This window comes from Budorcas taxicolor, chromosome 20, assembly GCF_023091745.1.
Source record: "Budorcas taxicolor isolate Tak-1 chromosome 20, Takin1.1, whole genome shotgun sequence".
Taxonomy (NCBI): Eukaryota; Metazoa; Chordata; class Mammalia; order Artiodactyla; family Bovidae; genus Budorcas; species Budorcas taxicolor.
Genome location: NC_068929.1, coordinates 74,002,412 through 74,018,570, shown reverse-complemented (window position 1 = coordinate 74,018,570; position 16,159 = coordinate 74,002,412). Strand labels below are relative to the sequence as shown.

The 16,159-nt window shown below is 60.9% G+C and overlaps 1 protein-coding gene across 1 annotated transcript in view; it reads right to left on the bottom strand.

Annotated features, from left to right (window-relative positions):
• Positions 1 to 1,581: 1,581 nt before the first annotated feature.
• The window catches only part of SLC6A3 (solute carrier family 6 member 3), a 32,927-nt gene continuing 18,349 nt past the window's right edge, over positions 1,582 to 16,159 (bottom strand). Inside the window, exons 9-14 of the mRNA XM_052659175.1 lie at positions 15,191 to 15,319; positions 14,041 to 14,140; positions 11,443 to 11,543; positions 10,168 to 10,335; positions 8,688 to 8,759; positions 1,582 to 1,977 (exon numbers count right to left, since the gene is read on the bottom strand). Of these exons, the coding sequence (XP_052515135.1) occupies positions 1,954 to 1,977; positions 8,688 to 8,759; positions 10,168 to 10,335; positions 11,443 to 11,543; positions 14,041 to 14,140; positions 15,191 to 15,319 (594 nt within the window). The 3' untranslated portion in view covers positions 1,582 to 1,953. The remainder of the gene's footprint in view (positions 1,978 to 8,687; positions 8,760 to 10,167; positions 10,336 to 11,442; positions 11,544 to 14,040; positions 14,141 to 15,190; positions 15,320 to 16,159) is intronic.

Here is a 16,159-nt window from a genome sequence, read left to right as displayed (position 1 = left end):
CCAGTGCCCCTCCCTGTTCGCTCCCTCGTCTGTAAATGTGCCTTGAGTGCCACTGCCCACTGTGTACCAGCTCCAAGACACTGGCAGAAATGCACGAGATGAGCTCAGCCCCTGCTCGCGGGGGAGCTCCTGCTCAAACTGGGGAGACAGTGGGCACTCTCCCTTCCATGGGAACCTGCTGGGGAGAGTGGGGGTTCCTGAGCACTGATCAGGGGTGGAACCCAGAAGCAGAGGTCAGAGCAGACTCCCAGAGGTGGCATCCAACCAGAAGGACAAAGCGCAGGGCTCTTCTCTGGGCTGTGGCCAGAGCTGACGGGCGTCTAGAAGGACCTCTTTCTCCAGAGCGGACCGGAGATCCTTAGGGACCAAAGGCAGGGAGCCGCTCAGGACTCTGTTGTTGTGTCTCCAGAAGAGGTGCTCGCATTGGGCAGGAGCCGCGGTCAGCTCAGCCCGCCTGGCCGGGGTCCGGACCCCCGGGGAGCCTGCAGGGGAGCTGGCTGGGCAGAGGAGGGCTTGAGAGAGAGGAAAGACAGACTGGAGGACTTGGGGGTACACCCGCGGGGCCACGGGTGGGTCAGGCTGAGCCTGGCAGACCTGGGAAGGCGGAGCTGCGCATGCTCGTGGCAGGCGGAGGTGAGTGAAGGGGGTTCTCAAGGAAGGGGTCTGGGTGCCCAAGGCGCCACCTGGACGAGACGCTGTCAGGCAGGAATGTGGCCATACAGCCCTGGCTGTCTCCCCGCGGGTCTCTTTATTGTTGGGGACAAGCACACGAGAGGCCACTGTGAACACAGATGGACGCGGACACCACTGGCATTCTTCAGGAGTGCTCAGCGCTCCTGGAAAGGATGGGGGGGGGCCCGACTCCCCTCGGCCACACCCGCTCCCGAGCGCCAGTCCACCCGTGGCTCCCCTGAGCAGCCGGTTCCGCGGGCCTGGGCTGAGGGCCGCTCCCAGCGAGGGCTCCGCGGGCCTGTCCGGCAGCCTCCGGTGGCCCTGGGCACGTGGCCAGCAGGGCGTCCCCGGACCATGGCCACGAGCCCTGCGGATGGCAGCGCCAGAGGCTAACATCCTCTCTAGCAACCTTGGCAACGTTGGCCAACGGGCTTCAGAAACCGGCCCCGCCTTCTAAGCACGGGTTTGACTCCCGGGTCAACACGGCTTTGAAAGCCATTCCCTAAGGAAAGCAGAGCTGCGGCTGCTGAGCTAGGCGCCTCCGAGAACTGAGATTCTCCTAAGGTTGGGGAGTCCAGGCTAAGCCGCAGGGGCACCCCTGCTCCTGGCAAGCTCGCCTTCTCTGTGGCTGGGGGTCCGTGGTGAGGTGACCGTGAGCTCACAGGGAGCCGCGTCGGGCGAGACCAGTGGCAGTCACACAGATTTTACTGAGTTTTCCCTCAGCTACAAGGAGATAAACAGCACTTCTGTCTCCCACCCAGGCCCCCGGCCCTTCGGGGCTCGGACTGGACCCACTTGACATGGGGATGCTTTTTCACCTTTTGTGCGGCTTCTCCCATTTCACGGCTGCACAAGAAGGGCAAACATGACACTCGGCTTTTTAATAGGAGCAAAGCAAAGGGTGTAGGAAGCTACTGCGGGCGCCGGGGCTCTCGGCAGAGAACGGTGAACTATAATTATCGTTATTTCTCCTCCACATGCGCACCAGTGGCGCGGCCCGAGCTCCAGGGGGCCCTGGTGGGCCGGCGGGGGTGGAGGGCAGGCGGCGGCTGTAACGCACGGAACACAGCTCAGTCGATTCTACCTGCGGAACGAGCACAGACTAGGGGAGGTACACAGCGACACATGGACGGTGGGGTCGGCTCCCGGGGCACAGAGGGCACGCCTGTCCAGGGAAAGACGCGTGTGTGTCCGGCGAGGCGCAGGGCCGGGGGTGGGGTGCCCTCCTCGCCCTGGTCTTCACCGATGGCAGCCAGCAGCTCTTCCTCCTCCTCCATCTGCCTACACCAAGAGCCAGTGGCGGAGCTGCAGAGGAGACAGGGTTTGCTGAGACAAGAAGTGAGGTGCCCCTTGGATACAGGCAGCTCCCAGGCTGGGGGCCCTGCCGTAGCCGGGAGGAGGCGGGGGCGGGGACCAGTGCGGCTCCTGGGCACCACAGACCTGACGCCCCAGTCGCTTCCTGGAGGCAAGTCATCGCTTCACAAAGTCAGAGCACGGCGGCCTCAAGGGGCCAGAATGCGGCCCAGTGGCCTCCGCTCTGGGCAGACACTGGACGCCACAGGCCTGGGAGGGTCCCAGAGTGCACGCCGCCAGCCCACTCGCAACCCGCGGTGCCCCCAGCCCCTGGCGGCCTCACTCCTGGGGCCTCCGAACCTGTCTCGGGGCAGCCCCGCGGCCTCACTCCTGGGGCCTCCAATCCCGTCCCGGGGCAGCCCCGCGCCCCCGTGGTGCCGGCTGCTTTGTGCGACCCCGCAGGTGCGGGTGCAGCCCATTCCCGGCTCGGGGGGCGGGCGAGGTGGACAGGCCCCTATTTAGCTGTCCACAGATGCCATCGCCTGTGATTACCCGGCTGTTAGCTCAGCCTGTTTCTGAGCACAAGCCATTCGATCGCACTAAATGGCAAGAACCGAGGGTTTGTAAACATTTCCAAACCAAGACGTGCAGGGCTTGTTTCTGATATGGCCGTCCTGGGGTTGGGGGGTGCGGGGGAAGGCGGTCCCCTCGCAGGGCTCTTCCTCGCCCTCCGGGGACCTGCCTAGGACACACTCCTCGGCCCCCAAGGGCAGCCGGAGGGCAGGGCCTGGCGGGGACGGAGCAGCAGGGGCCGGAGGCTGGGGTGGTGGCTGCGTGGTGACTTCAGGCCAGTGCTGAGGCTGGGGCGGGGGGCACACTGGGGACCCCAGCTGGGACCCAGCCCAGGGTTGAAGCGGCCCTCTGTCCCAGCCACGGACGAGCCCAAGGCAACCTTCTTGGGAGGAAGAAGAGGCCTCTCAGAGGTCCCACAAGGGAAGCTCAAGCCGTGAGCCGGCGACCAGGAAACCAGAAACAGCAGTGATCAGCAGGAACCTGAAACTCCAGTCCAGGCCCCTGGGCCAGAGGGTGGAGACCTTCAGGTTACTGGGCAGCTGTGTAAGAACTGGCTGAGAAGGGGACACGGCACAGAGCTGCACAGTTCAAAGGTCAAAGGCTGCTTCCTGAGAAGTAGCGGACAAGGTCCCTGTCAGTGAAGAGGGCACAGAAAGGGGGTGGGTGATGGAGCTTTCATAATGGGGGGGTACGGGGGGATGGGCAGGGCAGTGCCAGAGAGACAGACAAAGAGATTTCTGGGCCAGGGACTCCCCGGCGGTCCAGTGGTTAGGACTCCGGGCTTTCACTGCTGAGAGCCTGGGTTCAATCCCTGGTTGGGGAAGTAAGATCCTGAAAGCTGCACAGTGCAGCCAAAAGCAAGAAAAACAATGATACTTCTGGTCCAGATGGAGTAACGGGAACCTAAGAGGCTCTACCATGCAAAGCCACTTAGAATGAACAACATGTACATAACAACGCATTTTCAGACAGCAGGCGATGGACAACAAAGAACAGAGACCCTGAGAGAGACCAGGAGGATGAGGCCTCCAGCTGCCCCACTCGCAGCCTCCAGGGACTTTCCAGCAGCAGCGGGGCACGGAGCCCAGGGCAGGTGGTGAACCCCGGGGCTGACGAGATGGGGTGAGCGTGGGAGAGCCCCAGGGCGCGGCAACTCACAGGACGGAGTTCCAGAGGGGGTCACAGCACCCAGAGCTCTGAGCATGTACATGGGGACCCAGGGTCCAGCTGAGCGGCCAGGCACTCGAGTCCAGAAAGACCCTCCCAGCAGGATTCAAGGAACATTCCCCAAACCTAGACACTGGGAGCTGAGGCTGCCCCACAGCCAGGCAGGAGCACCTCTTGGGTCTCGGGAGCTGCCCCACAGCCAGGCAGGAGCACCTCTTGGGTCTTGGGGGGCTGCCCCACAGCCAGGCAGGAGCACCTCTTGGGTCTCGGGAGCTGCCCCGCAGCCAGGCAGGAGCACCTCTTGGGTCTCGGGAGCTGCCCCACAGCCAGGCAGGAGCACCTCTTGGGTCTCGGGAGCTGCCCCACAGCCGGGCAGGAGCACCTCTTGGGTTTCGGGAGCTGCCCCACAGCCGGGCAGGAGCACCTTTTGGGTTTCGGGAGCTGACTAGAGTGTTCCTCAAGGTCTTGTTCCAGCATCAGGAGAGCGGGGAGCCCCACGCCCAACGCTGCTGTGGTCCCACTTAACAAGTCTTCACAAGCAAGTCCCCCAGAGATCAAACTGTCTCCAAGTAATTCGATGATGACCCAGAATAGAGCCCCAGAGTATCTGGTGGTGGTTTAGTCACTGAGTCGTGTCTGACTCTTGTGACCCCGTGGACTGCAGCCCGCCAGGCTCCTCTGTCCATGGGATTCTCCAGGCAGGAATAATGGAGTGAGTTGCCATTTCTTTTTCCAGGGGATCTTCCCGACCTGGGGATTGAACCCAAGTCTCCTGCATTGCGGGCAGATTCTTTACCCACTGAGCCACAAGGGAAGCCCCCAGAGTATTTAAAGTAGCACAAATATATCTAGGCTTTAACATGGCAAAACTCACACCACCTAGAATTCAGTTAAAAATGACTAGACATGCAAGGCATCAGCAAAATCCAACATCTTATGAAAAAAGTCAACTGACGCTGACCCAGAACAGACACAGATGTTAACACTGGCAGACGAGGGCCTGGCACAGTGATCGTAACTGCACCGCACGACCAGACAGGTAAGCTGAGGTGTGACCGACATAAAATGTCCAGCGTGGACTTCTAGAGGTGAACACGACAGTGTGTGCAAGGACAGGTCCGCTGGGTGGGCTCGTCGGCAGATTAGGCTTTGCCGAGGTGAAAAACTAATGGCTAAGCAAAGCAACAGAAAGCACATGGGATGAAACACACAGAGGGGAGGGGCCCAGAGAGCCCGGACCGTGTGCCCAGAGCCCCTGAAGGCGAGGAGGCAGAAAAAGCGGGAGGGATGACGGCAGACATTTCCAAACACACTGGGAACTGAACTGTAAACTCACAGCTTCAAGAGGCTCAGGGGACTGTGGGTATAAGAAGCATGAATCCTGGTGCATTACCACACACAGTGGAGAGACGAGCTCAAGGACTCAGCGTGAAGCCCTTTCCATAAAGTTCAAAACGACGGAAACCGAACAGTCCGCTTCTCAGGAATTTAGCGGTACCTATAGATGCCACACATCACTGACTCCTTGGACGTGAGTCTGAGTGAACTCCGGGAGCTGGTGATGGACAGGGAGGCCTGGCGTGCTGCGATTCATGGGGTCGCAAAGAGTCGGACACGATTGAGTGACTGAACTGAACTGGTAGATGCCACAGGAGAAGGCAATGGCACCCCACTCCAGTGTTCTTGCCTAGGAAATCCCATGGACGGAGGAGCTGGTGGGCTGCAGCCTATGGCTAAGAGTTGGACACGACTGAGCGACTTCCCTTTCATTTTCATGCATTGGAGAAGGAAATGGCAACCCACTCCAGTGTTCTTGCCTGGAGAATCCCAGGGTGGGCTGCCATCTATGGGGTTGGACACGACTGACGCGACTCAGCAGCAGCATCAGCGGCATAGATGCCACAAAGCTGTGCAGCAGAAAAGGCCCAGGAGACGACCGGCCAGATCGAGGCGGTGCTGACTCTGGGGGCAGGAGGGAAGTGGACGGGCAGGCGCAGGTGAACTGCTGTCAAGGCGGAACGTGTCTGGTTGTTCACAAGGCTGTATTTCGCCATGTGGTTAGACAGATGAGAAACAGCCACGCGTGGGCCAATGCACAGTGGAGAACCCGGACACGGAGTCTAAAAAGACCCCTGACAGAGGAGGAGACCCCGAGGGGCCAGGGAGACGGTCACACACAGAGCCCAGGACGGCCACGCAGAGGCGAAGGGCGAGGTTTAACGCTCAGCTGCAAAACTCCCAGAACTCACCAAAAACAAGAATTTACAGACCCTGGACACACAAAATATTCTGGGAGAGATAAGTAAGTAAAACCACTTATGACAGTTTCATAATAAAACGACAGAAGTCTGTGCTCAGACACATCACAGGGAGACTGCAGCCAGCCCCAAAGGTAAAGGAAGCTGGATGGGCCCGGGGACACAGGGACCCCGCCCCGCAGGAGACCCCGCCCCACAGGAGACCCCGCCCCGCAGGACCAGCCTGCCCGCAGGAGACCCGGTCCCGCAGGAGACCCCGCCCCACAGGAGACCCCGCCCCACAGGACCTGCCTGCCCCCAGGAGACCCCGCCCCGCAGAAGACCCCGCCCCACGGGACGCGGAAACCCCGCCCGCAGGAGACCCCGCCCCACGTGAGGCGGAGACCCCGCCCCACAGGACCTGCCTGCCCGCAGGAGACCCCGCCCCACGGGACATGGAGACCCCGCCCCGCGGGACGCAGAGACCCTGCCCGGGGGACGCGGAGACCCTGCCCGCAGGAGACCCTGCCCCACAGGACCTCCCGTCCCAACAGGACTGTGGGGCGGCAGGTGGAGAAGCCCTGTCCTCAAAATGCCGAGAGACGGTGACTCAATCCAGAACGGCGTGCCTGCAGAAACTGTCATAAATGAGGGCAAAGTAAAGATACGCACAGATACACGACATTGGTAGAAACCAACACGATACTGTAAAGCAATTATGCTTCAGTTAAAAATAAACAGATTAAAAAAACACCCCCTTAGAGGAATGTCTGGGGGATACTTTTTGAGAGGCAAGAAAGTGATCTTTCAAGGAAAGATGTAGATGAGAGAAGTACAGGGAACCGACACTGGACACGCACACTCGTCCAGGGGAGTTTCTGGAGAAAACAGCCAGAGCAACAATAATAACAGTGCCTAACTTGTGGCTTAGAAAAGACATAAATGCAACATTGGCTAATAATAGCTCATTATTATTTAAGAGCTGACTCACTGGAAAAGACCCTGGTGCTGGGAAAGGTTGAAGGCAAAAAGAGAAGAGGGCAGCAGAGGATGAGATGGCTGGATGGCATCACTGACTCAATGGACCTGCGTTTGAGCAAGCTCCAGGAGAGGGTGAAGGACAGGGGAGCCTGGTGTGCTGCAGTCCATGGGGCCACAGAGAGTCAGACACGACTGAGCGACTGAACACCACAATCATTATTAGTGTCATTAACCAATAGCAGGAAAAGTTAAGTCCTTGGGATATTCAGGATGGGGGTTCATATAATGCTTAACTTTATACTTGAAGTCCCTGTATGCTTGGTACAGGGACTTCCCTGGAGACCCAGTGGTTAACAATCTGCCTTGTAAAGCAAGGGACGTGGGTTCAATCCCTGGTCAGGGAACTAAGATCCCACAGGCTGTGGAGCAACTGACCTGGGGGCCACAACTACTGACGAAGCCGTGTCAGCAACTAAAGGCCACGCACAGACAAGTACATATTTAACAACTTAAAAATGCTTAAAAATGGTCCACATCAAAAAAAAAGAAATACACACAGTACAATTTTAAAAACAAATATAAAGTCAATAAAGCACGTAAGTTCCAAAAAAATAGAAAGAGTAGAATAAGAAAACAAATCCTCCAAAATCAATCATAAAAGACAACAGACAGGGAAAAATGAACATCAAAAAATGGAACAGAGTTAAAGAGATAGCAGAATCAAGCCCAGCTATACCAGTAATGCCGACGAAGGTAAAACAGATTGACCTGCCCAACTGCCAGACTAAAACATTTCAGTGTACTCGAGGTTTGCAAGAGACACCTAAATTTTAGGATGACTGCAAAGTGGGAAGTTAAAAGATTAGAACAGATGTTTCGGGTAAACTCTACAGAAACCTCGTGCAGCTATAGTCCTCTAGACGAAAAGGACTTTAAGAGCAAACGCATCTCAAGGGCAAGAAGACAGGCTGGGTTTCGAGGAAGACTGATCACCCGGAGCCCGTACCAGTCCCAGAAAACTGGCGCAGGTCAGATAAAATGGAATCCAGTACAACTACAGGGGAAAACGGACAAATATGCTTTCATATTTGTCATATTCCGTACATGTCTCCGTATTACTGATGGCTGAACAGAGCTGAAATAGGCAAAGTCGTAGAAGATTTGAACAACATAGTTATCAGCGTGATCTTACGGACAGAAGGAGAACTGTGTATCAACAGTTAGAGAAGACATCTCATCTAAAGACACAAGAGACACTTATAAAAGCTGGGTAGGCTCTTGGCCACAAAGGAGCGTCAACAGACTTCAAAGAATGGGTAGCAAGGGGTCTGAACACAATACCATTAATTTAGAAACGGATAACAAAAAATAGAACATCCTCATGCATTTCGGGATTTCAGACAGAGTTTCAAGCAACTCGTGGCTGGAAGAAGTCACAACGAAAATTAAAACACATTTAAAACTAAATAATAAACAAAAAGCAAAAGCTGTGTTAAAAGCTATGGAATGCAGCCACCAGGGTGTTTTGTGGGAAATTCTTAGCCTTGAATGCTTATGTGAGAAAAAAAGGGTTAATTAACGATCCAGGGTCTAAATTAAGAAGGTAGTTAAGGTGTGACAGAGCAAACCAATGAAAGTAGAAAAAATAAAGACATCAGGGCTGGAAGGAAGGAGACAGAGGCAAAGCTCCAACAGCGTGTCCTGCAGCCTCGTGTCTGAGTCAGTGTCCCCCTGCTGGCGCGAGGAGCCCCCCACGGCACTCACCGTGAACTGGCGCACCTCCCCGCTGTCCACCCGTTCGTGCTCCGTCTCCGGCGTGATGGCGTAGGCCAGTTTCTAGAAGAGAAGGGGCCGCCGTGGGCGCCCGCCCAGCGTGGTGGGTGGGCCCAGGGTGACCGCCACGCAGGGCGGGGGCTGACGGCCAGGTCTCCTTAGACCCTGGAGAAAGTCCAGGCCGACCAGAGGGAGCAGGATTGGGTGTGGAGTCCCGGTGGCAGGCCCCGCAGGCAGGGGAGCCTGCATGCTCCTGCAGTGCTTGCGGCTCCCGCAGGGTAGGGGTCCGGGAGGCCCCGATGTCTTACAGCCAGAAGGGAGGCTGGTTCCCTCCCACTGCCTCCCCCCCCCGCCCCGACAACTCCCCGCCCTGGACCTCTCAGCAGCTGGCCCTTGGACTGTCTGGGGCCAGACGTCCCCCCCTGGGTGTCACTGTCCCATTTCACTGCTGAGATTCTAGGGAGTGAGTCTGGGGGGCGGGAGGTCCAGCCCACTGGCCTGCAGACACCCTTCCCCAGCCCACACAGAGGGGTCTCTCCCAGGGCCAGCGGTCGCCTGCTGTCTGCAGGGCTGCTCGCCAGGGGCCAGCGAGGGGGCAGTGAGTGGCGCCTCCTCTGGCTCTGCCGGGGCCGCAGGGGCCTGGCCTGGGCTGGCCCTGCTTGACGCTGAGGGATGGGCTGGGGGCCAGACTGCGAGGGGCCCCCGCCTTTGCGTCCAAGCCAGAGAGATGCCGCGTGGTCCTCAGGGAACGCTTGGACCTGCTGGGGTACAGCCAGGGGCTTCACTCTCGAGAGACTGGAATCGGGCATCGAGCAGTGTCTGAGGGCTCGGGGAGAGCGTGGAGGGCTACGGCCTCCATCTCTTCTTCCAGGAATCCCAGCACCGCGATGGGAGGCGGGGGCACCCCTCCCCACCCCCCGCTTCACAGTGGACACAGCAGTGGGCCTGACTCGGAGGCCTGGAGCCACCTCCGCCCTCACGGGGGTCCTGCCTGGAAGCCCCGCTGCCCCTGCTCAGCCCCGGGGGGGGGGGGGGGGGCGGGGCGGGGTGGGGGGGGGGCTTGGTCCCGAGTCTACCCCCACTCTCAGCCCAGGGCTGTCCGCGTGATGCAGAGCGGGCGTGCTCACACCCAGAGATCCCTGCTGGCGAGCACACGCGTGTGCGTGCCCACGTGAGGACACACAGGCTCACACACACCACACACCCAGACACACGTGTAGACACGCACACAGGCACAGCGCCTCCCCCGCCCCCCAGCACAGTCACCGCCCACTCCAGACTCTCCTGCTGGTCCGAGAGGAGCCGCTGGGAGCAGGCCTGGGACCCCCACCTGACCTCGCTGGTGGCCTCGCATCGGGCAGAAGGGCAGGAGAGGGGGCCCTGTGCAGGCACGCACCTCCTGCGAGGAGAGACCAGCGGTGGCCTCGCATCGGGCAGAAGGGCAGGAGGGGGGCCCCGTGCAGGCACGCACCTCCCGCGAGGAGCCGGGCAGGCTGCAGAGCTTGTAGGCGGCGTAGATGGGGACCACAGACATGGAGGACGCAGCGATGGCCCAGCCCAGCGCGTTGGCCCACTCGGGGAAGACGTAGGCGCCGTAGTGCGGGGGCCGGAAGGTCGCGATGCTGACCACGACTACAAACTGGAACCGAGCGGCAGGGTCAGCGGCAGCTGGGGCCAGGGGCTCCCGAGCGGCGACTCTGGGGGCGGGGCCCCCACCTGACTGCCTGAGGCTGCGGGCCCCGGCGGTGGGGGCACATGCCCCCGAGGCTCGGGGCTGATGGGAGGGGCTCTCTCACTGGCCTCCGTAAACCCCCGGGGTTACTACGTGGGGAGAAGCAGGACCCCTCGCTGACCGGAGGCAGGAGGGGCGACCAGAAGCCCCTGCGCAGGCTTAGGCCGGGAGCCTCACCCCCGCTCCACTTCCTCTCCCGCTGCCCCTCGTGGGTGGGTCGGGGCTGCCCGCGCGCACTCGCACCCGGGGGGCTGGGCTGGCTGGGCGGGGACGGGTGCTGAGGTCTCCTGGGGCGCATCTGCCCGGCCTCTGCACTCGGAGCTGGATGGCCCCAAACAGCCAGCCGGGGCCGCTGGGTAGGGGGGGACAGTCAGGGGTCCTGAGCCACTGGGACTCGGGCATGGCCATCCGGCCCTGCAGCTGTGGAGTGGACGCACGGCCGGGTTCCAACGCAACAGGCCACAGGTGTACTTGCCCACTGGCCCGAGCTTGCCCAGCCCAGCCCAGACCACGAGCAGCCACTGGACGTGCCGGGGAGCCCCGGCCCGCGCTGCGGGTGAACCTCGTCCATTTCCGTCCCGCCTCGGGCGGAGCACCCGCTGACCCCGAGGCTGACTTCCCTCCGTGGCCTCCAGGCAGAGGGCGGCTGACGACCTCCGACCTCCGGGCAGAGGCGCTGTCGGATAAGGACCACCCTGCCGCCCACGTGGCTGTCTCAGTGGGCCCAGAGTGGGGGCCATGCTTCCAGGAGACCCGAGGATTTGGGGGGCCAGCCTGCCATCCCGGCTGAGCCCGTGACCTGCTGACTCCCGCCTCTCCCCCAGCATCAGGCACGGGAGCCCCACTCTGGCCCCAGGGCGGATGGGCGGGGCGGGGCGGGGCGGATGGGCGGGGCGGATGGGCGGGGGGGATGGGCGGGGCGGGATGGTGGGCAGAGTTGGGGGCAGCGGGAAGGACGGGGCAGGAGGGAGGGGAGGAGGGCGCGGCGGCCGGGGCGGGGGGCGGAGGCTTCACCAGGAGGAAGCAGGGGCTGACGAACTTCCAGCACAGCCGCCAGTAGAGGCTGGGCCGCCGCCCGGTCATCTGCTTGATGTCGTCGCTGAACTGCCAGACACCTGCAGCAGGGGGCCAGGCAGGGTGTCAGCGCGGCCCGCCTGGAGACGCGGCCCCCAACCCCCGGTCCCCCAGCTCCCCTGGAGCCCAGGGCGCACGGTGCTGCCCAGGCCGCCGGGGGTGGGTCATGCTGACCAGGCCCGTGCATGTCCCCAGGGTGACCCTGGCGTCACTGACTGCAAGGGAGGGCCTGTGGGGCTCCCACCCTCCTCCGCGAGGCCCACGGCCACCCCTGCCTCCCCTCTGTAAGGAACATTATTTTCCTTTACAAAAATCATGGTAAAGTACACAGTACGTGAAGCTTTCCATTTTCACCACTGTGAGCACACGGCCGGCGGCTTGAAGCACAGTGGCACTGCTGTGCAGCCGCGCCGGCCATCTTCCCCAGGCCTTCCTCGCCTTCCCAAAGGAGGCCCCGGCCCTCCCCATCCTGCTTGCGGCCTCTGTGACCCTGCCGTCCAGGAACCTGAGGGACTCCCGCGGGATCTGTCTGCCCGTGCCTGGCTCGTGTCCCCGAGCACAGCGTCCTCCGGCTCAGGCGGGAGCAGGTGTCCGAGTGTCCCACTTTGAGACACGCATACAGTCGTTATATTGTAGGGAAAGCTCCTGCTAGAAGCTGGATGAGCCAGTTTCTCCAGGTCTCGCGCTGATTTCTCCCGCCCCGAGGCCAGGTGGCGGCTGGCCTCCTGAGTCTTACGTCACATGCAGGGACATCAGAGAGACAACTCCACGCAGGATTCCCTCTTCACACTCAGCCCTCTCAGCAGACCTCGGATCGGAGGGGGACTGAGGAAGCAGGGTGGAGGCTGAACCTAAAGGCCTGCAGAGACGGGGTGTCCCCTGGGGCCCCTCGGGCAGCTCCAGGGCAAGCAGCCCCTCCCACGCTGGCCCATCCGGAGACCACAGGGACCTCAGGGCACTGAGAGGCCGTGCTCTGGTGAGAACTGCTGTCTGCAGGAAGCGCGGTCTCTGCGGTCTCTCTTTGGGGAGCGTGTGGTCGCCGCAAGGCCAGCTCCCCTGGGCCTCCACCAGCTCTGGAATGTTCTTGGCTGCTGGACACACTTGAGGCACTTTCTCTCTTTCTCTGAGGTTTTATTTTCAGATGTTGTTGTTCAGTCGCTCAGTCGTGTCTGACTCTTTGTGACCCCGTGGTCTGCAGCACGTCAGGGCTCCCTGTCCTTCACCATCTCCCAGAGCTTGCTCAGACTCAGGTCCATTGAGTCAGTGATGCCATCCAACCATCTCATCCTCTGTCATCCCCTTCTCCTCCTGCCCTCAATCTTTCCCAGCATCAGGGTCTTTTCCAGTGAGTCAGCTCCTTGCTTCAGATGGCCAAAGTATTGGAGCTTCAGCTTCAGCATCAGTCCTTCCAATGAATATTCAGGGTTGATTTGGGGAGATTACAATCTAAAACTGTAGACTAGGTATTGATTCCAGGTGCCAATTAAAGTACAGAGAGGCTGATATTTCCCTTTTCTGTAGAAAAGGAAATGTAACTGGAAAAGTGTTTTTGGAATACGAGCTCTTTGTCGGTTAAGCCTCTCAAAGCTAGAGTGCTTTTCAGGTTATAACTTCAGGGCTGAAGCAGAGGCCATGACCCCTCACGTGGCACCAGGGCTGGCTCGAGATTGCAGTTCTCGATCGGCACAGACCTCTGGCTTTGGCTGGAGGTCTTGCACACACACGTGCAAGAAGTGTGCCTGTTATCTTGGGCCTTTACAGCGAACATCGTCAAGGACGCCTGGTCAGGTGAGCCAAGCAGCACCAGGACCTAAGCCCCAGGAGAGAAACGGAGAGCTAGCATGGGTGGGTACGGCGGCGGGAAGGACACAGCAGAATTCTGCAGGGCGGCTTTCTGTTGCTGTCAGTCCTGCATCAGGACATCCCGGGAAACACAGTGGACACGCAGGAGGGGCGGGGGCACACGGCTGCAGGCTGGGCACACCACCTGCCGACCAGCGGGCCCCCCACGCTGAGGGGCTCCCAGTCCTAGCGCCCAAGTGCTGGCCCCGCGGGAGGGGTCAGGAGTCTGGTGGGGCCGTCGTGCGGAGGCGGGAGCTCTGGCCTGAGACTCACTGAGCATTCCTGTCTCTTCCCTCCCATCAGCTGAGGCCCCAGCGAGGCCCCCCTCGGCCTGCTCCCCTGCCTCCCTGGTGCCGGGACTCTGCTCAGCGGGACGCAGAGACCGCCTCCACCAGAGGGCGGCACCCAGAGCCAGCCCACCCTCCTCCTCCAGGCCCAGCCCAGGATCATGTGGCCACACCGAGTGCCCTGACCACAGGGGCGACTTCAGGGTGCCGTCCAGGCTAACTGCCTGCATGGATCCAAACAAGCCGCAGCGGCCAAGCCTCGCTCTGTGGTGCCACAGTACCCACAACGCAGGGCCACTGGGTGCCTCAGTGACCAGCCCCACAGACGCTAGCTGACCGGTCACGACGCCACACAGCAGCTCTGTCCTGCCGGTAGGAGCGTGCCATCCCAAGGAGGACTCGTTCTTACCGTAGAACCAGGCCACCCCGATGACCTCCATGAGCACCCCGAAGAGGATGGACGTGCCGGCTGCGAAGTGGTCCAGCAGTGTGAAGACGTAGATGCCGCCCTGGGGGGGAAGGAGGGGTGCACCCACTGAGCTCAGGGTGTCCGGCTCTCACGCCTGCCCATGGAACTGCTCTTCCCAACATCAGCCTGGCCTGAGGCGTCAGCTTACAGACAGCTTCTATTTTACTCTCCATGGAGTGTCACTCAGGAAAGAAACTAAAGTTCAGTCCACGAGCAGCCACTTGGGAACCTGGCTATTACCAAAAAACCAACCTCTCCCCGCCTTTCCAGGGCTCCTGGTACAGTTAGGGATGAAAGCCAGGAGATGCCAATAATGGCAGAACCTCTGTGAGGCGGGGCCCTGAGCCCTGTACCCCCCACCCCCACCCCGGACAGACCTCCCACAAACCTGAGTGAAAGTGAGTCGCTCAGTTGTGTCTGACTCTTTGCGACCCCAGGGACTATACAGTCCATGGATTCTCCAGGCCAGAATACTGGAATAGGTAGATGTTCCCTTCTCCAGGGGATCTTCCCAACCAGGGGTCAAACCCAGGTCTCCCACATTGGAGGTGGATATTTTACTGTCTGAGACCCCGGGGAAGCCCAAGAATACCAGAGTGGGCAGCCTTGCCCTTCTCCAGGGTATCTTCCTGACTCAGGAATTGAACCGGGGTTTCCTGCATTGCAGGCAGATTCTTCACCAGCTGAGCCCCAAGGGAAGCCCAAGAATACTGGAGTGGGCAGCCTATCCCTTCTCCAGCAGATCTTCCAGACTCAGGAATCGAACCGGGGTCTCCTGCATTGCAGGTGGATTCTTTACCAGCTGAGCAACCAGGGAAGCCCCCCAACCCTCTTGCCCCAGAAACCCAGAGGCGCCTCACAGGGAGCTATCCAGGTGCTGAAACGCTGGAGATCAAACCCTCCGACGCCCGGGGACCGCGTGTGACTGCGGGGACGCTGAGTGACGGTTGGTGCTGCCCTGGCTGACTCAAGGCCACCGTGTGTGTGAGCACGGATGCCCGTGTATCATTACAGGTCACGGGTGGCTTGGGGGGGAGCGCCCCTGCTCCGTCTGCCATGAGACAGCGTCCGGGGCAGCGCAGGCACTCACGTTGGTGACGCAGAAGAGGGACAGGAGGAAGGTGGCCAGGACGACGAGCAGCGTGAAGAGCTCCCGGTGCCGGTGCAGCAGCTGGAACTCGTCCGCGAGCCCGGTGATCACGGACTCCATGCCACCCATCTGCAGCCGGGACAGAAGGGGCGCTGCGGGGTGCCCTCTGCGCCCCCCCGGGGACCCACGTGTGGCGTCTCCACCCACACGCTAAGTCGGGAGCCACACGGGGTCCCGGGGGGCAGAGGGCACCCCCAGCAAGGGCTGCTCCCCGGCACAGCCACTGGAGATGGAGGACCAGGGTGCGTGTCCTGCCCTCTGTTGGGGAGCTGTGTGGCCAGGGTCACGCTGCCCCATGTGGCGCCACAAAGGCTCAGCTCCGCCCGGCTTCTCTAAGCAAGTGTCTGCCCCACTGCACAGCTGAGCTCTGGTCCCAGGAGGCCTGGCCTGGCCACTGGCCGTGTCCCCAGTGACGTGGCCTTCCTGACTCTCAGCACTATCCAGAGGGGGTGTGCCCAGGAAGCCTGGCCTCCAAGCAGCCTCTGCCCTGCTCAGTTGGGACCATCTCCTCTGGGAAGTGCTGCTGGAGGGACTCATCCACCCGGGTGCGGTCCACCCGGGGGGTGGGTGGGAAGGCTGACTGGGAGAAGCAGGTGGAGTGGCCAGCTTTCACAGGGGAGGGATTGGGGGCTCCTCCCTCTCCCAGGAGGCTCAGGGGGTGCAGACACGGGACCTGAGATCTCAGGTGCTGGTCCCCAGCAGGCCGCGTGGAGGAGGAGCATGAGGAAGTCTGCCTCCCCAGGGGCCCACAGGGCCACCACAGGATGGATGTCCAGTGGGCCAGGCGGGAACCTTTGCCCCCCCCGCCCCCAAAATGGCACCCGCTCCCACCAGAAGGCCGCGGGGTGGGGAAAGCTGGAGTCAGGCCCAGCCTTGCTGGGTGCTGTGTGGCCCCCATTTCCTGCAGTA